At 42.6% G+C, this 24,964-nt stretch overlaps 1 protein-coding gene across 1 annotated transcript in view; it reads left to right on the top strand.

The window, feature by feature from the left end:
• C5 (complement C5) overlaps positions 1-24,964 on the top strand; it is a 52,022-nt gene that overhangs the window by 23,467 nt on the left and 3,591 nt on the right. Inside the window, exons 24-39 of the mRNA XM_070955931.1 lie at positions 815-1,027; positions 1,795-1,870; positions 3,110-3,269; positions 4,357-4,452; positions 5,253-5,424; positions 6,492-6,697; positions 8,201-8,353; positions 9,479-9,541; positions 11,763-11,841; positions 14,554-14,608; positions 15,611-15,713; positions 17,871-17,948; positions 19,862-19,967; positions 20,416-20,502; positions 21,355-21,444; positions 23,344-23,427. Coding sequence (XP_070812032.1) covers positions 815-1,027; positions 1,795-1,870; positions 3,110-3,269; positions 4,357-4,452; positions 5,253-5,424; positions 6,492-6,697; positions 8,201-8,353; positions 9,479-9,541; positions 11,763-11,841; positions 14,554-14,608; positions 15,611-15,713; positions 17,871-17,948; positions 19,862-19,967; positions 20,416-20,502; positions 21,355-21,444; positions 23,344-23,427 — 1,821 coding nt within the window. The remainder of the gene's footprint in view (positions 1-814; positions 1,028-1,794; positions 1,871-3,109; positions 3,270-4,356; positions 4,453-5,252; positions 5,425-6,491; positions 6,698-8,200; positions 8,354-9,478; positions 9,542-11,762; positions 11,842-14,553; positions 14,609-15,610; positions 15,714-17,870; positions 17,949-19,861; positions 19,968-20,415; positions 20,503-21,354; positions 21,445-23,343; positions 23,428-24,964) is intronic.

The raw sequence follows: 24,964 nt of genomic DNA, 5'->3' as shown, positions 1-24,964 counted from the left end.
GAATGCTTGCTGGTTTTCATTCACTTGTTTTCTCCCCCCTTCTCAATTTTGAATTGGATTGCTGAATTTTTCAGCAGAAGTGTCATCCACCCCATGGAGGGAGGGATGATTGGGAGGAAGGGAGGGAGGAAGGATTGGGAGGAAGGAAATATTGGGAGGAAGGAAGGAAGGATTGGGAGGGAGGGAGAAAGGGAGAAATGAAGGAAGGAAGGATTGGGAGCGAGGGAAGGAGAAAGGAAGGATTGGGAGGGAGGGAGAAAGGAAGGAAGGAAGGAAGGAAAGAAGGAAGGATTGGGAGGAGGGAGGGAGGAAAGATTAGAAGGAGGAAGGGAGGGAGGAAGGAAGGAGAGGGAGGGAGGAAAGATTGGGAGGAAGGAAGGAAAGATTGGGAGGGAGGGAGAAAGGCAGAAATGAAGGAAGGAAGGATTGGGAGGGAAGGAGGGAGGAAAGAAGGAAGGATTGAGAGGGAGGAAGGAAGGAAGGAAGGAAGGAAGGAAGGAAGGAAGGAAGGAAGGAAGGAAGGAAGGAAGGAAGGAAGGAAGGAAGGAAAAGAAAAGGGAGCCCAATGCAACTGGAGTGAAAGCCTTCAGCTACTTATTCAGCCAAACTGTTTTCCTACGAGGCTCCTTCACTCACTCCACATTTCCATCTGCAATTGGGGTGCGTAGCCTGAGCCACTGAAATGATCAATCCAGCAATAACGCTGAATCTGTAAAAAATAAATAAATTGTGGTTTCTCTTCCCTCGCCTTTTCCTCTCTTCTCCTTTCCACGTCCCCTTCCTTGTTTCCTTGCTTGGTTTCCCACCTTCCCAGGCAACCTGTTGGGCGATGTGATCCAGGCTGCCGTGAAGCCCGAAGCACTGAACTTACTCGCTCACCTTCCCCAAGGCAGTGCCGAAACAGAATTGATGAATATCATCCCGGTGTTTTATGTGTACGATTACCTGGAAAGAACCAACTCGTGGAACATCTTTGGCTCGGATAGAACCAATGCCGAAATTACCCTGTTGAGGAAGATGAAGAGAGGTAAAGTAGCATCTTCGGAGCTGCCAGTGCTGTAGATAGAAATGTCCATGGGATGCCCAGAAACTTTCCATTCAAGGATGAACCTTTGCATTAAGGCAGGTTCGAATCCCAGAAAGGGTATGTGTTTTATTTTATGGCTGTACACCGCCCTGAGTCCTTCGGGAGTAGGGCGGTATAGAAATTCAATAAATAATAATAATAATAATGGTTAGCTGATGAGAGCTAAATAGTTTGAAATAGATACTATTATCTATACTGGTCTCCCTTTATTTCTTTGCCAGTAAAACATAAATTAAACACAAATATAGATGGGAAAGTTTATAACTACTGTACTGGTAGATTTGTTATGCAAGGGGGAAAAACGCATCAGATATTTGAGTTATTTTTTTCCCCCAGCATTCAGCCAGAGTGAACGTTTTATCTTCAATGTTCATGTTAATAATAAATTTGGTATTTGTTGTTGTACACACTTTTCTTTTTCTCCAAGTGTTGTTTGGTTGTTTTATTGGCAGTTCCTTTGTCTTCTTCTTTCTATTTCGTATTTTAACTCTGGAGATAAATAAAACATTTATATTTTTTAAAAAAAGACTGTTAGAGTTGCCTGTAGTTGCCATATCCAGCTCCCCTCAAACTAGGAGATCATTTCTGCATCCTTTATAATGTCTCTATGAGCTATAAAGGGAAATCAACAAGCTCTTTGCCTTTTAAGATGTGAACAAACTCTTGGGAAGAAATGCTTTTATTTGCTTCTGTTTTTGAATTCTCAGGAATCATCAGCGTCCTGTCTTTTCAAACGCAAGATTTCTCATACAGCATGTGGAAGGATGGTGAAGCCAGCACTTGGTAAGTGAAATGTGTTTGGGAGCTAGATGTTTCCAGAACAATTCAGGGAGGATTGAGGGCTAAAACATATGAAGAACGGTTGCAGGAACTGGGTATGTCTAGTTTAATGAAAAGAAGGACTAGGGGAGACAGGATAGCAGTGTTCCAATATCTTAGTGGTTGCCACAAAGAAGAGAGAGTCAAGCTATTCTCCAAAGCACCTGAAGGCAGGACAAGAAGCAATGGGTAGAAACTCATCAAGGAGAGAAGCAACCTAGAACTAAGGAGAAATTTCCTGACAGTGAGAACAATTAATCAGTGGAACAACTTGACTCCAGAAGTTGTGAATGCTCCAACACTGGAGGTTTTTAAGAACATGTTGGATAACCATTTGTCTGAAGTGGTGTAGGGTTGCCTGCCCTAGCAGGGGGTTCGGCTAGAAGACCTCCAAGGTCCCTTCCAACTCTATTAATCTGTAAAGGATATTGAGACTCTAGAAAGAGTGCAGAGAAGAGCAACCAAGAGGATTAGGGGACTGGAGGCTAAAATATATGAAGAACGGTTGCAGGAACTGGGCATGGCTAGTCTAGTGAAGAGAAGGACTAGGGGAGACATGGTAGCAGTCTTCCAATATTTCAGGGGCTGCCACAAATAAGAGGGAGTCAAGCTATTCTCCAAAACATTTGAGGGCAGGACAAGAAGCAATGGATGAAACTAACCAAGGAGAGAAGCAACCTAGAACTAAGGAGAAATTTCCTGACAGCGAGGACAATTAAGCTGTGGAACAACTTGCCTCCAGAAACTGGGAATGTTCCATCACTGGAGGCTTTTAAGAAGATATTGCATAACCATTTGTCTAAAATGTTATAGGATTTCCTGCTTGAGCAGGGTGTTGGATTAAAAGACCTCCAAAGTCCCTTCCAGCTCTGTTATTTTGTTACATGACGTCAAGAGAAAATTAGTGTCCTCCCTTCACCTGACATGATTTAGCCTGATGCCCTGGTCTGAACAGCAGGAATTATGACAGATTTGCAGGATTCAAACAAAAGCAATAAAACGGGGAAGACAGGCAGGAGATAAATACAATCCTGTTAAATCTGCCTTTATTTGTGTGTGCGTGTGTGTCTTATTTTTTTCTCCCCCTGTCTCCTGGTATGGGATCACTTTCAACTCCCTTTCTTTCCTGTTTGTTCTTGGATGTCTTGAAATCTCTTTCCAAATCTGAGGAAGGAACTCAATTTTATCTTTCGGTCTCGGCAGGATTACCGCGTTTATCCTAAAGGTTTTTGGACAAGTTCGGCGATATATGCCTGATCAATTTGGAACGGTCTGTAACTCTCTGACTTGGTTGATCGACATCTGTCAAATGCACGATGGATATTTCAGGGAAGTCGCAGATTACAAACCCATAGTCCTGAAGGTAAGGAAGTAGACCACGGTTCTAGCATCCAGCAGGTTCTGACAGGTTCTGGAGAACCGGTAGCGGAAATTTTGAGTAGTTCAGAGAACTGGCAAATACCACATCTGGTTGGCCCCAGAATGGGGTGGGAATGGGGATTTTGCAATAACCTTCCCTCAGGAGTGGGGAGGGAATGGGGATTTGGCACTATCCTTTCCCCAGGAGTGGGGTGGGAATGGAGATTTTGCAGTATCCTTTCCCTGGACTGAGGTGGGAATGGAGATTTTGCAGTATCCTTCCCCTGGAGTGGGGAGGGAATGGAGATTTTCCAGTATCCTTCCCCTGCCATGCCCACCAAGCCTCACCACGCCCACCAAGCCACGCCCACAGAACCAGTAGTAAAAAAAATGGATTTCACCACTGAAGTAAACTAAGAATTAAGCCCAATTAAGATTCATCTATTGGTCTATTGAGCTTCAATTTGAGGAAAGAAGAAAAGAGAAAAGAAAGAAGAAGGAGCCTGGATAGCTCAACAGACAGAGCTCTGTAATTTAACACCAGCCGTCTGCAATTAAAGTAAGATCGAATCTCGCCAGGCTCAAGGTTGACTCAGCCTTCCATCCTTTCTAAAGTAGGTAAACTGAGGACCCAGTTTGTGGGGGCAATAAGCTGACTTTGTATAAAATATACAAAAGTATGAAGGCTATTGCTTAACGCACTGTAAGCTGCCCTGAGTCTCCGGAGAAGGGCAGCATATAGATCAAATTAAAAAAAAGAAGAAGAAGAAAAGACCTCCCAGGTCCCTGCCAACTCTGTTATTCTATTCTAGATGCTCAGAGAGCTGAGATCGAAAGCATTTCCCTTATCCACAGGGTTCGTGAAAAATTGTTTGGAGAACTTTTTAGCGGTTTTGGGGTGGACGTTAGCTGGGTGAAGGCTTCAAGGATGGATGGATTACTTCAAAAGGATGGAGATCCTTCTCGGAGGAGTTTTGCCATGTCTGTTCTTTGAAGTGAAGATGGATACGGACTAATTTCTATAACTTGGTGTATGACGGGAACGATGTTGTTTGAACCCTAACCCTTAACTTATTTGCTGCTTTTCAAAGGGTACCTTCAGTGATCAGGAGAGAGAAAACCGTCTGTATCTCACAGCCTTCACCTTGATGGCCTTCTCAGAATATAAAAAAACATGTCCCTTCCAGGTAGGTGTGTCTGCTTTCCACTTATTAGTAACATCACTGCTGTCATGGGGTCAAAAATCTCTGTACCCTTTTTGAGGGAACTTTATAACTCAGAGATTGTTAGGATGCAAGGCGTGCTCAACTCCGCTTGTGTTTGACTCTTGCCTTGAGAAGAACATGGTGACAGCCATTAGACTATTGAATTCAGATTAAAGATGGGAACATAGGAGAAGGAATGTCAAAAAGGGCGAAAGATTTATACGATCTGAGGAGAAACCAGTATTGTTGTGAAAAGGGGGAAACGAGAGGGTAGAAGAGCAACCCCAAATGTGATTAAAATGTGCTTTCGTTAAAAAAATATGTATATGTGTGTGTGTGTGTATGTATGTATGTATGTATGTATGTATGTATGTATGTATGTATGCATTTCTCTTTAGCCAGGTTCTTCCTACATAAACCAAGATTTTTCTGCAGCCCTAGTTCAGTGAAATCCCAATCCACTAGTTTCTAGGCTTTTTTTCTCCAGCAGCCAGCAAGCTCCCTGCTGCCCATTGGGAAACTAAGGAGACTAAGATTTCACTGAACTAGGGCTGCAGAAAAATCTTGGTTTACATAGGAAGAACCTGGCTAAAGAGAAATACACATAAAGACCTACGAAAAGAAAAGAAAACAAATACTTTATCCATCCGAGGGCCTGCTTTTCAAGATAACACGGGGAGCAGAATCATAGATGCCATTGCCCGAAGTGCTTTGGGAGAAAGGTGGCGGGACATGACGAGCCACCAAAACAAAAATAACCCCTTTTGCCTGTTCCTTTACAGAAATTTGCGGACGCTGAAAACAGGGCTGCGGATTATTTGCTGCAAAACATCGTGCACTCGCAAAACACCTTCGTCTTAGCCATCGTGATTTATGCTCTCACTCAAGCAAAGGTCAACCACCCTGACCTTCACTCGGCCTACCTTCGCTTGAAGAATGAAGCTCAAGTGAAAGGTAAAGTCCTCCTTACACCAAATCAAGTCTCCAGCTGATGATGGTCCACCTTTGAATGGTGCGGGTGGCCTAGAGATGGCGCTCTCCCCTCACAATTAGGAGGCTGTGAGTTCGATCCTAGGGACAGGCAGATATTTCTCTCTCTGGGCACGATGAAGAATATATCTGCTGAACAAAACTCGGCACTGGTGACAGGAAGGGCATCCGGCCAGTAAACACTCAGTTGTCCAGACTCCACCCTGCAAGGGATTATGGGGTCATTAAAAGAAGATGATGATGGTTCACCTTTATAAACACCAGCAGCCTTCCATCCTTTGGATCAGGCTGGCCTCTCCAACTACCCTGTTCTGTCCCCGTCTCACACACGCACACAAACAGTTAGCCAGGAGTTAATAAAACCAGCAGTCAGGAATTCCTTTGAGGTAACAGAATTGGCAGCAACCCGGTAGCTGCCTGCCAAAGACTTTACTCACAAAGGGAGGTTTTTCTCCTCCGTCCGATACACCAAAATAAGTCCACAAAGCCAAAGTATTGTCAAGTCCAGTCCATAATAAATCCAAGGAGGGCATATAACGAAGTTCCAGAAACTCAGTATGACTTGCTAGCTTTTCAGTTTTGTCCGTCACAAGGCCTGAATGGCCACCACACGCCCTTTTATCTCCTGTGGGGTGTGGTCCAGTGACTTAGCTTAATCTCTGGCACGCCTCTTTCTCTGCTGCACACGCTTATCTTTCTGACGCTGTTGGGGATCCAGCCAAGACTCATCTCTGTCGCTGTCTAACTGTGGCTGCTCGGAAGTGCCTGGCTCCTGGCCTATCTCTTGGCCTTCGGAGGACACCTGAGGCATTGCCAGAGAGGAGGGTCCTGGAGAAGGAGGCCTTGCCAACTCCTCTCCTTCACTTTCGAAGTCTTCTCCCTCCGATAAAACGGGCTTGGGGGTCGGAGTCACAACTTACCCTAAGAAGCAAGGAGAACATATTCTCATTGGTCCTTGACTAGACCCAGAGGTGAGAAGGTTCTCCCTTCCGCTTTGTGATGCTCTATCTCTGTTATTTCCCCATTTACAGGAACCCCCCCAGCCTACCGTTTCTGGAAAGAGACCCCCGTCAAATTCGATGCCAGCATTCCCTCTGAGGGCAACGCCAGGATGGTTGAAACCACTGCCTACACCTTGCTGTCCGTTTTGCTGAAAGGAGATCACGACTACGCCAAGCCGGTCATGAAATGGTTGACCGAAGAGCAGAGATTTGGGGGTGGATTTTATTCAACCCAGGTATCCGCTCTCCTCTCCCATTTCTTCCAGGTCATCTGTAGGAATCTTGAGCATCCTAGAGCCTTAGACAACTTCCTAGACCAGAGGTGTCAAACTCAATTTCATTGAAGGCTGCATCAGGGCTGTGGGTGACCTCAGGGGGGGGCGTGGCCAACTGGATGGGTGTGGCCAACTGGGTGGGTGTAGCCAACTGGATGGGTGTGGTCAGCTTGACGCCACTCCCCAAACTGCTGGCCTGATCTTCCCTCTTCTCATTGAGTAGACTGGGCCAAAGCTACGCTGGCTTGATCTTTCTTCTTCGCATTGCGTAGACCACGATGGCGCTGTGGGCCGGATCCGACCACATCGCGGCTCCAATGTGGACCACGGGCCTTGAGTTTGACACTCCTGTCCTAGACAATGCCTGCAGCAGTCTGCTTATCTCCAGGCAGAAGCTGCAACCATCAATGAATGCTTAGTTAGTTTCATGATGACTTAACTTTTTGGTTGATTGGCAGGGAACATATGTTCCCTGCCAATCAACCACTTAATAATATGTTCTAATTTAGAACCGACGTTTGTGCTGTTTAGCATGGAATTGCTTGCCCGGTATTGTGTTCATTTATTGGGGGGCGGGGGTGTATATCTCACTGATACTTAACTAATTGCTAAATCAAAAAAAAAAAATTAAATCAAAAGCACCAATAAGAAACTAAGAAAAATAAGTATGGACTAAGTGGTATGATTGGCTCGAGATTAGGGAAAGTAAATGTGATTAAACGATGGAGAGAAGAAGGTGACAAACGTGTAAAATAAAGAGCCTTGCAGTACAGTGGTCTAAAGCACCCTGTTATTAAGACCAGCTGCCTGCAATTACTGCAGGTTCGAATCTCGCCCAGGCTCAAGGTTGACTCAGCCTTCCATCTTTTCTAAGGTAGGTAAATCGAGGACCCAGTTTGTGGGGGCAATAAGCTGACTTTGTATAAATATACAAAAGGATGAAGGCTATTGCTTAGCGCATTGTAAGCCGCCCTGAGTCTCCGGAGAAGGGCGGCATATAAATCAAAAATTAAAAAAAAAATATTGTAAATGAAGAAAATTAAAAAATAAAGGGACGATAAAGATAATGATGATAAAGGATGGGAAAAATGGGGAATGCATATAGTAGAAAGTAAGAGGAACGAAACTGGTATGTAAAAAAAAACACATATCATGTGTTTTGTATGTTGTGTTGTTGTTGTAAAATCAATTTTTTTAAAAAAAAACAAACAATTTATAATATGCTAGGAGATGATTATAACTTTAAACCCAGAAAAAGTTAGACGGGGAGGATGAAAAGTGTTTCTTTCTACAGCCTTTGGGGGGGGGGTATCTAATTTTCCATTTTCCCATCCCTGAAAACCAGAAATGGGATTTTTTCCCCCCAGTTAATACACGGTGTGATTGCCTCCCTTCTAATGCTGTCTTTTTGGGGTTTTTTTTGTTTTTTGTTTCTTCTTCTCCTCTCTTTCACTAATTTGACAGGATACAATTATCGCTTTGGAGTGCTTGACCGAATATTCCATCCTCATTAAACGGCTTGCTCTAGATATGAACGTCAAAGCGTCTTACAAGTTTCAGGGAGATTTTCAGACGTACCGGCTGACGAGTAGCAATTACATCGGCAGGCCTGTGGATGTGAGTTAATGAATTGGGGTGGGGATGGGTGAGAGGTGAAAGAGAGCAGATACTTGAAGTGGCTTTTGATCTCGTAATTGGCCCCTTGGCCAAGAAATATTATTGTGGGTTTCAAGCAAGAAAGGGACAGGTAGACAAGATTCTAATAAAGACAAATTGAATCCTTGGATTGTGGCTGGCAGGAACAATCAGGAAGTTCAGAAGGAGGGAGTTTCCCCAGTTAAAAAAAAAAATCAACAATGGGCACATTAGAGTTCATTTAATGACAGTTCAAAGTTATAACAGCACTGAAGAAAAGTAGAATTTCTCCCTTCTCATCCTTCTTTCTTTCCTTCTCCAAGTCAAGCTTTCATCCCCTTGCTTCATGCTTTAGCTTTCCTTTGCTGGAGAGAAATTTCACAGATGATGATAAACCAGGATTCTGAGTGGTGTGGTGTCCTAGAGGGGGAGCTCTCGCCTCACAATCAGGAGGCTGTGAGTTCGATCCTAGGTAGAGGCAGATATTTCTCTCTCTGGGCAGGATGAGAATATATCTGCTGAACAAAACTCAGCAGTGGTGACAGGAAGGGCATCCGGCTAATAAACGCTCGGCTCCATTCAGTTGCCCAGACAACACCCTGCAAACGATTGTGGGGTCATTAAAAGATGATGATGATGATGATGATGATGATGATGATAAACCAGGATTCTAACGAAACTAGATCTGTGCCTCAAGTAGCCAAAAATATCCAGGTCATGTTTATGATAGCTTAACAAGAACTTGAAAAGTTCTTGTTAAACTTGAAAAAAAGAGCCTTGGTAGTACAGTGGTTTAATGCACCCTGTTATTAACACAGCTGCCTGCAATTACTGCAGGTTCGAATCTCGCCAAGGCTCAAGGTTGACTCAGCCTTCCATCCTTTCTAAGGTGGGTAAAATGAGGACCCAGTTTGTGGGGGCAATAAGCTGACTTTGTATAAATATACAAAAGTATGAAAGCTATTGCTTAACGCATTGTAAACCGCCCTGAGTCTCCGGAGAAGGGCGGCATATAAATCAAATTAAAAAAAAAAAAACTTTTTATATAGCAGCCATGGGGATTAATGTCAAATTTTATATTTTTTTGCCATTTCTTTGCAAATTCAGGCTTCCTTGAAGGAGGATATAGAAGTACGCACGGGGAGCAATACTGGGACAGCCGCTGTGACTGTAAGTGAACAAAACACTTTCATTTACAAGTAGTCCTCGACTTACAACATATCATTTAGTGACTGTTCAAATTTATGTATTGATTTAGCATATGGCTGACCGTTAAAAGTTACAACGGCACTGAAAACAGTGACTTATGACTGTTTTTCACACTTATGACCATTGCCGCATCCCATGATCAAAATTCGGATGCTTGGCAACTGACTCATATTTATGACAGTCTCAGTGTGTTGGGGGTCACGTTGATCCCCTTTTGCGACCTTCCAACAAGCAAAGTCAATGGGGAAGCCGGATTCACTTAACAACCATGTAACTAGCTTAACAACTGCGCCAATTCACTTAACAAATGTGCCAAGAAAGGTCATATGATGGGGCAAAGTTGACTTCCTTCAACTGTCTTGCTTAGCAACACAACTTTGGGGCTCAATTGTCGTACGTCAAGGACTACTTGAATTTACATTTGGGTAATCTAAAAAAGGGCTTCCTGCATCAATAATGATATCCAAAACCCCAAATATCTATACAATCACACCAAACTGTGACATCTTAAATTATGATTTTATTGTACTTGTTTCTTAACTTATGTGCGCCGCCCTGAGTCCTTCAGGAGAATGGCGGCATATAAATACATGTAATAAATAATAAATAATCTTGTAAATCCAGCTTGACAGATGGAATGCGAGAGAACGAACCTTAAAAATGAGTAACGGAAACATGGAATTTATTTTACCAATGGATGGAAAAAAAGGAGTGGAGATTAAGAATGTAATTTGTATTGTTACGTAAATTATGTCAGAGTGCGCACAGTGTGTCTATTTTTGAGACAACCCAGGAGCAAAATACAGTAAACAGAGGTTTGTCTTTCAAATAGTGGTTTATCTACAAGGAATATATACATACATGTACTAGGCAAAGTCAGGCAATCAATCATCAACTATAATACGGAAGCACTCACGGAGAGAGAGATAGGCCCCAACAAGGCCGCTCTTATAATACAGTCTCTTAAAGTGGTAAAGAGTCAAATAATTTTGCTGACTCATTACTACCATTGCATCATCATTACAGCTTTACAGCAGCTGATCCTGCTATTAAATCATCATTACTCTGACAAATTAAATACCCAGACAACACGATGTTTATTAAGCACTAAGAAATGTATTTAATAGAAAATCAATAAAGCAATGAGAATGATAATCATCATCAGCATCAGCATCATCATCGACAATCTAAACTGTCAACTTTGCAACAACAAAGTTGAAACTGTTTCACATTTATTATGTGAATGCAGCAAAATCGCACAAACTGATTACAAAGCTAGACACGACCGAGTTGCTAAATTAATCCACTGGTCATTATGTAAAAAATATGACTTTCCTGTATCCAAAAAGTCATGGGAACATAAAGTGGAAAAAGTTATAGAAAATGAGAAGGTGAAGATCTGGTGGGACTTTCGAATACAGACGGATCGTCACTTGGAACACAACACGCCAGATATCACAGTTGTCGAAAACCGAAACGTACAATTTATTGACATCACGGTACCAGGAGACAGCAGAGTCAAAGAAAAAGAACCGGAAAAAATCACGAAATATCATGACATGGCCATCGAAACTACGTGGTTATGGATGAAACATGTAACAGTGATCCCCATTGTCATTGGGGCACTTGGTACCATGTCCAAGAATTTCACAAAACACTTCAAGATATTGCAACTTCCTGCAATAACACCAGCGGAACTGCAAAAAACTGTGCTACTTGGAACATCGTACATCTTAAGAAGATACTTGGTTGATACCTAGGATGCTGGCAGCAACCCGTATCAACCATTAGCACCAGTCAATGGTATTTGTGATGCATTTTTGAATGTTCAGTTGACTGAGTTTCATATTTAATGAATAAAGATAATAATAATAATAATAATAATAATAATAATAATAATAATAATAATAATAATTATAATAATGGAGAACTGGGTGGGAAATGTATCCATTTGGCTACAAAACAATTATATCAGTGTCCTTTGAGTTTTGAACCCAGAACTCTTCTCGTTAAGTTGGCTAGAAAGGTACAGTAGTAGATGGAATACCAAGATCAATGATCTTCACAAATTTGAACCTTTGACTTACCTATTCTACAGATATTATAACAGTAACTAGAAGCTGGTTGGTGCGTTCAAAGCCTCTGAATTAATTTGGTTTATTTTCAATTTGGGCATTTACAGCTGAGGAGCGTGTATTATGTAAGCAGCATTTCTGAAGACACGTGTGACTTTCAGTTGAAGATTGATGTCACGCTAGACGGTGAGGAATTCATTATTTAAAAAAAACATTAAACTGGAGAAACGGTTACTCAGAAGGACATTAAAATAGTTCTCTCTGTATCTTGGAAGGAATGGCCCAGTTATTTTCTCTCTCTCTCTCTCTCGTTTCCATGATGGATTATTTATGTCCATGACAAGAGAAAGGATTTCAACTAAGCATTAAAACTATTTATTACGAAGACAAAGTCCCACTTTTTTTCAAACAACTGGACATTCTTGATTTTTCTTTGTTTGAAAACGTTTCACTTCTCATCCAAGAAGCTTCTTCAGTTCTAGAACTGAAGCAGAACTGAAGAAGCTTCTTGGATAAGAAGCAAAACAATTTGAAAGGGGGGGGGAAAAACCTAAGAAAGTCTAGTTGCCTTTTTTGGAGGCATCTTTGGGACAACCTGGATGGTTGAGAATCTCCATAGATACCGTGTTTCCCCCAAAAAAAGACATCCCCTGATAATATGCCCAATTAGGCTTTTGAGCGCATGCACTAAAATAACCCTCCCCCCCAAAATAAGCCCTCCCTGAACTTATTTAAGCGCATGCACAGCTGGTCCCCGCCATTTCCTCTGGTTAGGGTTAGGGAGACAGAGCTGGAAATCAGGTAAGACGGCAAGAGGAGCCCCATCTTGCTCCACACACCCCAAAATAATAAGACCTCCTCGAATATAAGGCCAAGCGCTTATTTCGGGGTTCAAAAAATATAAGACAGGGTCTTATTTTCGGGGAAACACGGTATATGAAGGCAAAGCTTAGCGGACTTCCTTCCTAAGAGATTCTTTAAATAGGAGAGGAGGAATGACCACCTACCTTAAAGTTATAGTTATGGGTTTCTTTACTCTGAATACATCTAAATAAAAATACCTTTAATGCTTAACATGTAGAGAGGTCTAGCTTTAAATCTTCTGTCCATAAAGCTCTTTATGGCTCTTTATGAGCCGAGGTGGCGCAGTGGTTAGAGCTGCAGTACTGCAGCTACTTCAGCTGACTGCTAGCTCAGCAGATCAGCGGATCAAATCTCACCGGCTCAAGGTTGACTCAGCCTTCCATCCTTCCGAGGTGAGTAAAATGAGGACCCAGATTGTTGGGGGGCAATATGCTATTTAGTATACTGTCTTTGGTGTAAGCCGCCCAGAGTCCTCGGAGAGTGGGCGGCATAGAAATATGACTAATAAAACAAAATAAATAAATAAATAAATAAATAAATAAATAAATAAATAAATAAATAAACAAATAAATAAATAAATAAATATCGAGAACAATCCTATTTAACTGAACCTCTACAGCAGGTTTGTGGGACGGATCTGGCCCTTGGGGTGCTTAAATCTGGCCGTGGTGCCCCGTTTTCAGCCTGGATGATCTCCTGCAGCACTCTGCTGGCCAAAATGGGGCATGGGGCCTTCACATGAGCTCTGCCCCCCGCCCCTTTTGGCTGGCAGGGTAGTGCAAGAGGCTGTCCAGGCCAAAAATGGGGCACTGGGGGCCCCGTGCCCCCCCATGAACCGTTTTAGCCGGCAGAGTGCTGCAGGAGGCATCCGTCCCATCTCCCACCCCCCAAACCTGGCCAACCCGCATAAGAGAACTACAATGCTGATCCGGCCCTCAGAGAAATCCAGTTTGACACCCCTGCTCTACAGAGAATATTGGTACCACAAATCTCCATCGTAGCTTAGATGACCCCTATATGCTAAAATCTCAGTATTGCTTGGCTGGCAAGTACTTCTCTAAACAATTTTTTCCTGAAGGGCCCTGTTGTGACCTAGGCTTACTGAATCATTAAAACACACGAGTAGTCCCAACTACCTCTTTTATTGCAACAGCTGTGAATTACATTCATTCACAGCTGAGTCCCAATTAGTTGCAAAAAATCCTTTGGGAAAAGTCCTTCGGGATAATCACCAACCTTTATCTCCTTTGACACATTGCCAAGGACTTACTTGGCAAAGCCACACAGAGTCCAGAATCAAATAGAGATGTCGACTGGGAACAGAACTAACAATGTTGCTTTCCTGCAAAGGGCCCACGTGCCTTTGCTCCTCTTTTAAGCCTTATGGGATGGGCCAATCATTCTCCAGGCCTTACTCCTGAGTCGTCCCTTTTGTTTCAACTGTTCGTGCCTTCTGGCGCACTAGGAACAGGCTCCTCCTGTTCCTCTGCCTCTCTGCTGTCCGACTCTGGAGATTCCGGAAGCAGCACATACCTCTGAACTAATTGCTTCCTGCAAAAGCTCACGTCCCGTTCGCTTCTCTTTTATGTCTTATGGGAGGGGCCAATCATCTCCAAGCCTTACTCCCAAGTCGACCCTGTTTCCTTAATTGTTCCTGTCTCCTGGCAGCTCTGCACATGCACACACTGGGAACAGGCTCCTGCTGTTCTTCTGTCTCGCTCCTGAGACTCCGGAGGCAGCAAAGAACTACCAGATGGCCCTGGCCCCATCTTTGCCTCCGATGCAGAGCCCTCGTCTGAGCCTTCCCCAGACTCCAGGACTGGCCCATGTTCCTCACTGTCCGACTCACTGCCAGGCTGCTGGCGGACCACAACAGGCCCCCAGTTTTTCAATATGGGTGGGGGGAAGAACGCATGTCTTTCCTCTGATTAGGTGGGAACTGTTCGATTTCTCCCACTTCGGACTCTGCGGGATAATTACCCCTGAAATTCTTCTTTTAAAAAACAACCTTTTTTTTTTTTTTTGCTCGTACAGAAAAGAAGTACTACCTGTCCTTCAATGAAGTCCGGCTGTTGATCGCCTGTGCAAAGTAAGTCTGGATAATTTGAGACTGTTGCATGTCAGAAAAAAAAGCACAGAGAAAATTTATTACTTCGGATAGATTCTCTCATGTTTTCTTTTTTTAAAAAAATCTGGGTTTTGAAGTAATACAGGGGTGGATCTGGTTAGTTTTTGAATGGGAGGCGATTGTGAGAAGACCATGAGATCTTAGAGCTGTAGGCTAGACTGGAAAACACAAAACAAAACAAAAAATAAACAGAGTCAAGGGACCTTAGAGGTCTTCTAGTCCAACCTTTAACCCTATAGCATTTCAGACCAATGGCTAGTGAAGAGAAGGACCAGGGGAGACAGGATAGCAGTGTTCCAATATTTGAGGGGTTGCCACAGACAGGAGGAGGTCAACCTATTTCCCAAAGCACCGGAAGGCCAGAGAAGGAACAATGGATGGAAACTGATCAAGGAGAGATTCAACCTAGAAATCAGGAGAAATTTTCTGATAGTGAGAACAATCAGCCCATGAAACAGAGGTTGTGGGAGCTTCATCCCTGGAAGCTTTCAAGAAGAGACTGGACTGCCATCAGTCAGAAATGGTGTCAGGTCTCCTGCTTGGGCAGGGGGTTGGACTAGATAATCTACAAGGTCCCATCCAACTCTGTTAATCTGTTAAACCTCCAGTGTTGGAGCACCCAACCATCCTTGAAGAAGAGATGGGCCAACCCTTTCTACACAGTTGCCAAGAAAACAGCACAAATGTGTTCAGATCAACCAGAAAGAAAACTGCTCCTTCCTAATTAATCGTCTTCTGCCCCTTTGTTTATTCTTGGCCCTTCCTCTTTGATGGTCATACCCAGCTCTCCTGTCCCATATTGTAACGGTTGGGTTTATTGACGCAGACTCTGAAAAAATGTCAGAAGCCCTATAGATGATCCCAGCTGGTCCATATGAACCAAAATCCAAGAAACCGGTTGTGTCCCAAGGAGTCAGTTGCTACTATTTATATTTTATTTATTTTTTGGGGGGTCCCGTATAGATACAAACCTCGGAGGAGGACAGGGGAATATTCTTCTCCCCATGCAGTGATTGACATCTCTCTTCCCAACGGCCTGGAAGCAAATGAGGAAGACTTAGCTGTTGTAAGTAACGCTGACATCCCTGATGTTTTATTTATTTATTTTAAAAGAAGCAACATAATGAAATTTGAATTCCCTATACAGATAATCCTCTACTTTCAACCACAATTGAGTCCAGAATTCACAGTGCTAAGTTAGACCCTTGTAAAGTGAGCTTTGTCCATGGGTGAAAAATCCAGCAGGTTCTGACAGGTTCTGGAGAACCGGTAGCGGAAATTTTGAGCAGTTCGGAGAACCGGCAAATACCACATCTGGCTGGCCCCAGAGTGGGGTGGGAATGTGGATTTTGCAATACCCTTCCCCCAGGAGTGGGGAGGGAATGGGGATTTTGCAGTATCCTTCCCCTGGAGTGGGGAAGGAATGGGCATTTTGCAATATCCTTCCTCTGGAGTGGGGAGGGAATTGGCATTTTGCAATATCCTTCCTCTGGAGTGGGGAGGGAATGGGCATTTTGCAATATCCTTCCCCTGGAGTGGGGAGGGAATGAGCATTTTGCAATATCCTTCCTCTGGAGTGGGGAGGGAATGGGGATTTTGCAATATCCTTCCCCTGGAGTGGGGAAGAAATGGGGATTTTGCAATATCCTTCCCCTGGAGTGGGGAGGGAATTGGCATTTTGCAATATCCTTCCTCTGGAGTGGGGAGGGAATGGGGATTTTGCAATATCCTTCCCCTGGAGTGGGGAGGGAATGGGCATTTTGCAATATCCTTCCCCTGGAGTGGGATGGGAATGGGGATTTTGCAATATCCTTCCCATGGAGTGGGGAAGAAACGGGGATTTTGCAATATCCTTCCCCCAGGAGTGGGGAAGAAATGGGGATTTTGCAATATCCTTTCCCTGCCACGCCCACCAAGTCATGCCACGCCCACCAAACCACACCACGCCCACCAAGCCACGCCCACAGAACCGGTAGTAAAAATATTTGGATTTCACTACTGGCTTTGTCCCCTTTTACAACCTTCCTTGCCGTGTTTGTTAAGTGAACCACTGCAGTTGTGAAATTTAGTCACCCGGCTGTTAAACGAATCTGGCTTCTTCTCCGTTGTCTTTGCTTGTCCGAAGGTCGCAAAAGGGGATCACGTAACCCGAGACACCACAGCCATCATAAATGTGAATCAATTGTCAAGCATCCGAATGTAAATCACGTCACCATTGGGGATGCCGCAGCGGCCATAAGTGGGAAAAACGGTCACAAGTCACTTTTTTCAGTGCCGTCATAACTTCGAACGGTCTGTTGTACGTTGAGGACTGCCCGTATATTTTTGAACAGCGATATGCATTTCTAAACACACGGGGTCTCGAACTGTATGTTTTAATTGAAAACCGTCCTGTATAAAATTCAAATACCAACTTTACAAAACAGGAATGCTTTTTTCTAAAGATTGATCTGTCTATCTATCTATCTATCTATCTATCTATCTATCTATCTATCTATCTATCTCTCTATCTCTCTATCTATCTATCTATCTATCATCTATCTCTCTATCTATCTATCATCTCTCTCTCTATCTATCTATCTATCATCTATCTATCTATCATCTATCTATCAATCTATCTATCTATCTATCTATCTATCATCTATCTATCTATCTATCTATCATCTCTCTATCTATCATCTATCTATCTATCTATCAATCAATCAATCTATCTATCTATCTATCATCTATCTATCTATCTATCTATCTATCTATCTATCTATCTATCATCTATCTATCTACCTATCATCTATCTATCTATCTATCTATCTATCTATCTATCTATCTATCATCTCTCTATCTATCATCTATCTATCTATCTATCAATCAATCTATCTATCTATCTATCATCTATCTATCTATCTATCATCTATCTATCAATCAATCTATCTATCTATCTATCTATCATCTATCTATCTATCTATCTATCTATCTATCTATCTATCTATCTATCTATCTATCTATCTATCATCTCTCTATCTATCATCTATCTATCTATCTATCTATCTATCTATCTATCTATCATCTATCTATCTACCTATCATCTATCTATCTATCTATCTATCTATCTATCTATCTATCTATCTATCTATCTATCTAGCAAGCAAACAATTGATTGAGCTACTCTTCCAGAATATATCTGTGAAAATCACCTGGCAAATGTCCTCTCTTTTTTTCCCCTCAGCTTTCAAATAGTGTTGACCAGCTGATTTCAAAGTATGAGATAAGGCCCGATGGACATGTCGTCATGCAGGTAGACTCGGTAAGTTTCCTGCGACTTTGTCACATAGTTTTATTTCAAATAATCAATGGGTTTTTTTTGATCATCCTGTGTCTCAGAGCTGCATTATTCAAACTCAGCTGATTAGTCGCACAGGTACAGGATAGGTGGTTCCATGCTCAGTAGTGCTGACTGTGAGAGGGATCTTGGAGTCCTAGTGGACAACCATTTAAATAGGAGCCAGCCGTGTGCAGCAGCTGCCCAAAAAGCCAACACAGTCCTAGGCTGCATTAACAGAGGGATAGAATCAAGATCATGTGAAGGGTTAATACCACTTTATAAGGCCTTGATAAGGCCACACTTGGAATCCTGCATCCAGTTTTGGTCGTCAGGATGTAAAAAAGATGTGGAGACTCTAGAAAGAGTGCAGAGAAGAGCAACTAAGGGGATTAGGGGACTATAAAATATGAAGAACAGCTGCAGGAACTGGGTATGTCTCGTTTAATGAAAAGAAGGACTAGGGGAGACATGATAGCAGTCTTCCAGTATCTCAGGGGCTGCCCCAAAGAAGAGGAAGTCAAGCTATTTTCCAAAGCTCCTGAAGGCAGGACAAGAAGCAACAGGTGGAAACTCATCAAGGAGAGAAGCAACCTAGAACTAAGGAGAAATTTCCTGACAGTTGGAACAATTAAGCAGTGGAACAACTGGCCTCCAGAAGGTGTGAATGCTCCAACACTGGAAGTTTTTAAGAAGATGTTGGACAACCATTTCTCTGAAGTGGTGTAGGGTTTCTCTCTCTCTCCCCCCCCCCCTCTCTCTCTCTCACACACACACAAACTTTGTCTGCCAAGTTGAGCAGTGTGGTACAGGAAGCAGCTTTCTGCAAACTGCACAGATGAAGCTGTTCGTTCAGGGTGCAAATAACTGAATTCTGCCAGTTTCTGGAAGGACAGCAGAGGCGATAAACAGAATAACAGAGTTGGAAGGGATCCTGGAGATCTTCTAGTCCAACCCCCTGCTCAAGGAGGAAACTCTATACCATTCCGGACAAATGGTTGTCCAATCTCTTTTTAAAAACCTCCAGTTGTTGGAGCCCCCACAACTGCTGGAGGGAAGCCATTCCAATTGTTCTCAATGTCAGGAAATTTCTCCTTATTTCCTACGTTAGATCTCTCCTTGATTAGTTTCAAATCCGTTGCTTCTTGTCCTGCCTTCTGGTTCTTTAGAGAATAGCTTGACTCCCTCTTCTTTGTGGCGGCCCCTGAGATATTGGAACATTGCTATCGTGTCACCCCCTAGTCCTTCTTTTCATTAAATTAGACATACCCAATTCCTGCAACCGTTCTTTATATGTTTTATCCTCCAGTCCTCTAATTTATGTACAGTATATTTCAGAATTCTGAAGCCCTGCTTCCCAATCAGTGGAAATCATATTATATTAGCATTCCTAGTTCAATTCAGAGGGACGCAGTAACTCAGTGGCTGAGACGCTGAATTTGTCGATCGAAAGGTCGGCAGTTCGGCGGTTCGAATCCCTAGTGCCGCGGAATGGGATGTGCTCCCGTGACTTGTCCCAGCTTCTGCCAACCTAGCAGTTCGAAAACACGTCCACCCGCCATCATGCCTATTCAATCGAAAGCAGGTAAAAAATGCAAGTAGAAAAATAGGGACCACCTTTGGTGGGAAGGGAACAGCGTTCCGTGCACCTTTGGCGTTGAGTCATGCCAGCCACATGACCATGGAGACGTCTTCGGACAGCGCTGGCTCTTCGGCTTTGAAACGGAGATGAGCACCGCCCCCTAGAGTCGGGAACAACTAGCACAGATGTGCGAGGGGAACCTTTACTTTTAATTCCTGCAACCGTTCTTCATATGTTTTATCCTCCAGGGTTAGAGAAATATCATTTGTGGTTTTCATGTATCCTCAGTCCATCTGAACTTACATTATTCTGACAGATTCCAGGAAGTGAGTTCCTGTGCGTTGGTTTCCGAATAACTGAAATTTACCGGGTCGGAATGCCAAGTCCAGGAGCCTTCTCGGTGTATGATTATCACGACCCTGGTAAGGAATTCATTCATTTTTGGTCAGCTTTTCCCATAAAAGAGAATCTGACGTTTTGGGGCTTAGCACGTTCGTTCAGCACACCGGCTTGTTAATTGAATTTAGGCTGGTGGCTTTAGCGTTGATTATTCTACAGAGTTAAATGCTGTTTCTTATTTGGCATTCAGCCTTCTCAGCAATCTACCTTATTTCAAGAGAATTTAGCCCTTCCCTTCCCTTCCCTTCCCTTCCCTTCCCTTCCCTTCCCTTCCCTTCCCTTCCCTTCCCTTCCCTTCCCTTCCCTTCCTTTCCTTCCCTTCCCTTCTCTTCCCTTCCTTCCATTCCCTTCCCTTCCCTTCCCTTCCTTTCCCTTCCATTGTTTAGCCCTTCCTTTTCCCTCTCTAACTTTACTACATGATCAATCTCTGTTCGAAAAAAAAAAAGAAACTTTTTTTGTTTGTTTCTGCAGATAAAAAGTGCACTATCTTTTATAATGCTTACGGAGAACAATCTCTTCTTAAATTATGTGAAGGCAGTGAATGCAAATGTATGGAAGGTAAGCAGTCAAAAGTAACTTGAATTAAATGACCGGCGAGGAAAAAATGTTAAGAATTGCTTCAATGTATTTTTTTTAAAAAAACAAAAGAACTTCCTTTAGAGCACGAGGTTGATATGAGCAAGCAGTGTGTCAGAGTATCATATTAACATGATTCATTGGAAATGAGTTTGTTTGTTTCCTAGTCTTAGAGTGTGTGTATGTGTGAAGAAATGCAGGTGAATTTAAAGCACCATAAAAAAAACATTTCTAAACACTGCATCAAATAAAGAAAATTCTGCATCTGCTTGTCTGTACTAAAATTGAAGAAAAACATGAGTTTAAGTCTGAAGGGGGAGGCAAGTGTTCCAATAGAATAGAATAGCATTCTTTATTGGCCAAGTGTGATTGGACACACAAGGAATTTGTCTTTGGTGCATATACTCTCAGTGTACATAAGGAGAATAAAATATATTCATCAAGAATAAAAAGATACAACACTTAGTGAGAGTCAAGGTCACTATTAAGTTATCAAATTGTACTAGGAAACAAATAAAAACAATATAAATTGAAAGATACAAGAAACATGGTTATAGTAATAAGTAGAAAGAGATAGATACTAGTAAAGAAGAGAAGAAGAATAGTAATACAGTCTCAGTAAATTATTTGTGGGAAATTAGTTGTTAAGCAGAGTGATGGCATTTGGGGAAAAACTGTCCTTGTGTCCAATTGTTCTGGTGTGCAGTGCCCTATATATAGGGTCATTTTGAGGGTAGAAGTTGAAACATGCATCCTTGTCCAAGAATCACACGGAATCATTTCTGCTTCAACTTTCCTGCTGAAAAAGATTCTTCTTTTTCCTCAAAAATCTAGCGGAATGTGGACATATGCAGCCCCAGCTGGACATGTCCATAACTTTGGATACCCGAAGAGAGGCAGCTTGTCGAGAGAACATCGCATATGGTATGAATCTCAGGTCTAAGAGAAAAATGGTTCCGTAAACGCAGCATCAGAAACGGGATGTGCAAACGTTTATTTATTTATTTATTTATTTATTTATTTATTTATTTATTTATTTATTTATTTATTTATTGGTTCGATTTATATGCCGCCCTTCTCCGGAGACTCAGGGCGGCTTACAATGCGTTAAGCAATAGCCTTCATACTTTTGTATATACCTGCTTAGTAGGGCTTTCGCCCCACCCCCAAGCGGTGTTCTTTTTTTAATACAAAGTCAGCTTATTGCCCCCACAATCCGGGTCCTCATTTTACCTACCTCAAAAGGATGGATGGCTGAGTCAACCTTGAGCCTGTTGAGATTCGAATTTGCAGTAATTGCAGGCAGCTGGTGTTACTTAACAGTACTTTAGTCTGCTCTTGGTAGCGCATCATTTCCTAGCGATGCGTAGATTTTCTTTTTTTCTTTGTAATTGATTGTTTATTAATTACCTTTCTTAGTGCTTAATAAACATCGTGTTGTCTGGGTATTTAATTTGCTCAACAATACTAATTATATTCTTAATCTCCACCCCTTTTTCCCAACCACTGGTAGAATAAATTCCATGTTTGATGGTATTCTGTGTCTTCTTTCTGCTTAATTTTCAGTATCGGTCTATCCATTTCTCCACAATCTAGTACCTTCTTAATTATCTCTTCACCTCTCTTGCTACAAGGCACAGGGTGGGCGTAGAGGCTGCGTTTTAAAGCACATTTCCCCAACTTTAGCGCATGATCCAATTTGTAGGAAGCAAACTCCGAGAAGATCCTGAAAGATCCTTTGAGAGATTTTAGGAGGTGAGATCGGACAGTTTAGCCAGCACATCAGAGGTACTGGCAGGGATGGATCCTGAAGGCTGCCTAATTGTGAAATAACATATCCATCTGTTGAAATTTCTGGATTAAAAAAAAAAGTGTCCAAAAGATTTTTTTTTTAAATCCAGAAATTCCAGCAGAATGATATTCCACAAAAGAAATAACCCTTTATTATCTGCGAAGGAATGTGTAGCTAAAGGACTCTGTGTCTGCCTGTCACTCTGTCTGTCTGTCTGTCTGTCTGTCCGTCCGTCCGTCTGTCCGTCCATCCTATCTATCTACCTACCTACCTACTTACTACCTACCTATCGTGTTTCCCCAAAAATAAGACCCTGTCTTGTATTTTTTGAACCCCAAAATAAACGCTTAGCCTTATTTTCGGGGAGGTCTTATTATTTTGGGGCGCTTGGAGCAAGACGGGACTCCTCTTGCCTTCTTTCCTGATTTCCAGCTCTGTCTCCCTAACCCTAACCAGAGGAAATGGCGGGGACCAGCTGTGCATGCGTTTAAATATTTTCGAGGATGTCTTATTTTCGGGGAAACAGGGTACCTACCTACCTACCTACCTACCATCTATCTCTCTCTCTCTCTCTCTATCTATCTATCTATCTATCTATCTATCTATCTATCGTCGGCAATAGCACTACAGCTTCCCAGGTAGGAGGCAGCACATTCCAGAGAGGTTCAGGGGAGCCACAACGTAGAGTCTCCCATTAATATATCTGTTAGGTTAGAAGGTTATAGCTTTAATCTGGCAAGATTCTGTCTAATGGATGTAAGCAGATAACGAAATGAACTTCAGTTGAATTTCACTCTCTCTTCTTTGGGCTTAGACGTGACATTACGCCCTGCACTGAATATGTGAATTTTGTTCCTTGCATCGAGATGTTATCCCAGCCTTCTCCAACCTTCACTGACCTAGGAAATATGAAGGAGAATCAGAATGGTGTAGTGCATGAAGAAGGGACCATGGAAGGGGCATATTTGAGGGCGAGAGCGGCGATGGTATTGATTTAACAAACTGTTTCTTTCTGCTTTCTACCCCTTCAGTTTACAAAGTGGTTATCAAATCATCCAAGGAAGAAGGAAGCTTTGTTAGATACCACGCAGTCCTTCTGGAACCCTATAAGCTAGGTGAGCTTTGGTCTGGTCTGATTTGGAAAGGCTCCGTTTATTTATTAAAATGTTTTATGCTGCCCATCGCCCGGTGACTCTGGGCAGCCTAAACATTTTCTTTTTTAAAAAAAAAAAAGATTTATATGCCGCCCTTCTCCGGAGACTCAGAGTGGCTTACAATGTGCTAAGCAATAGCCTTCATCCTTTTGTATATTTATACAAAGTCAGCTTATTGCCCCCACAATCTGGGTCCTCAATTTACCTACCTTAGAAAGGATGGAAGGCTGAGTCAACCTTGAGCCTGGCGAGATTCGAACCTGCAGTAATTGCAGGCAGCTGGTCTTAATAACAGGGTGCTTTAGACCACTATACTACCAAGGCTCTGTAAACATTTCTTTATTTAAAATTATTGTTGCTATTTAAGCAATATTGTTTTCGCTTCCTGCTACTGCGGCTTGCACGGATGCTGCTGCTCTCCAATTTCGCATCCTCAAATCAACCTGCCCACTGAAACGACACCATCCTTCAGCATCTCCACTTCCCTGTATGTTACAGTTCAAGTCACCTGTCAAGATATGAGTCTGTGGACATTTTCAGTCATCCAAGTCATGGTTGACCCAAAGGTCCTTTTTTTGCTTCTCATCCAAGATCAGCTCTGACGGGATGGTGGGGAATGGAAGGATGTATATTCCTTGCAGACAGCTGGTCATTTGCATCCTTTTAGAGGGTCCTTGAAGCGCTTGGAGGTTTATGTCTATGGAGATTCTCAGCCATCCAGGTCATGGTTGTCCCAAATGTGTTTTTTTCAAGAAACAACTGGACTTTCTGATTTTTTTCTTTCAAGAACGCAAATGACCAGCTGTCCTTTCAGCACTTCCAAAAAGGTTCCACACCCATTTGCACTACTCAGGTGACCCTGAAGGCACAGACAAACCTCCAAGTGGCCTCAATGACTCTCTCAAAGAACACAAACGACCAGCTGTCTGCAAGGAATATAAAGCCTTCCATTCTCCACCATCCCGTCAGAGCTGAAGAAGTTTCTTGGACGAGAAGCGAAACGTCCTCAAAAGAAAAAACAAGAAAGTTCAGTTGTCTCCTGAAAAAAACACCTTTGGGACTGGTCAAGATATGGCTCTAAAAATGCATCTAATAGTGGCAAGAAAATGCAGAAAGTCACGTTAGCAATGAAAAAAACCACACAGCAGGCAAGATACTTTGGGGAAAATGCCAGGAGATAATCTCAGTATTAATCACAATTGCATTCAGCACACATACACTTTGCAACTATTGGAGATCAGGTGCTGTCAACGTTAGATTTATGAAATGTGCTAATATCCCTTATGTCAAGCGTCAGGGAAATCAGGAGCAGTTCAAATGGGTATAAAGATTTAACAGAAGAACAGAGTTGGAAGGGACTTTGGAGGTCTTCTAGTCCAACCCCCTGCTCAGGCAGGAAACCCTATACCATTTCAGACAAATGGTTGACCAGTCTCTTCTTGAAAACCTCCAATGTTGGAGCATCCACAACTTTTGGAGGCAAGTTGTTCCACTGGTT

This window comes from Pituophis catenifer, unplaced genomic scaffold (assembly GCF_029215685.1).
Source record: "Pituophis catenifer annectens isolate HBS135680 unplaced genomic scaffold, rPitCat1.0.hap2 SCAF_17, whole genome shotgun sequence".
Taxonomy (NCBI): domain Eukaryota; kingdom Metazoa; phylum Chordata; class Lepidosauria; order Squamata; family Colubridae; genus Pituophis; species Pituophis catenifer.
The sequence above is the reverse complement of the archived record's forward strand: the minus strand, read 5'-3'. Positions and strand labels throughout refer to the sequence as shown.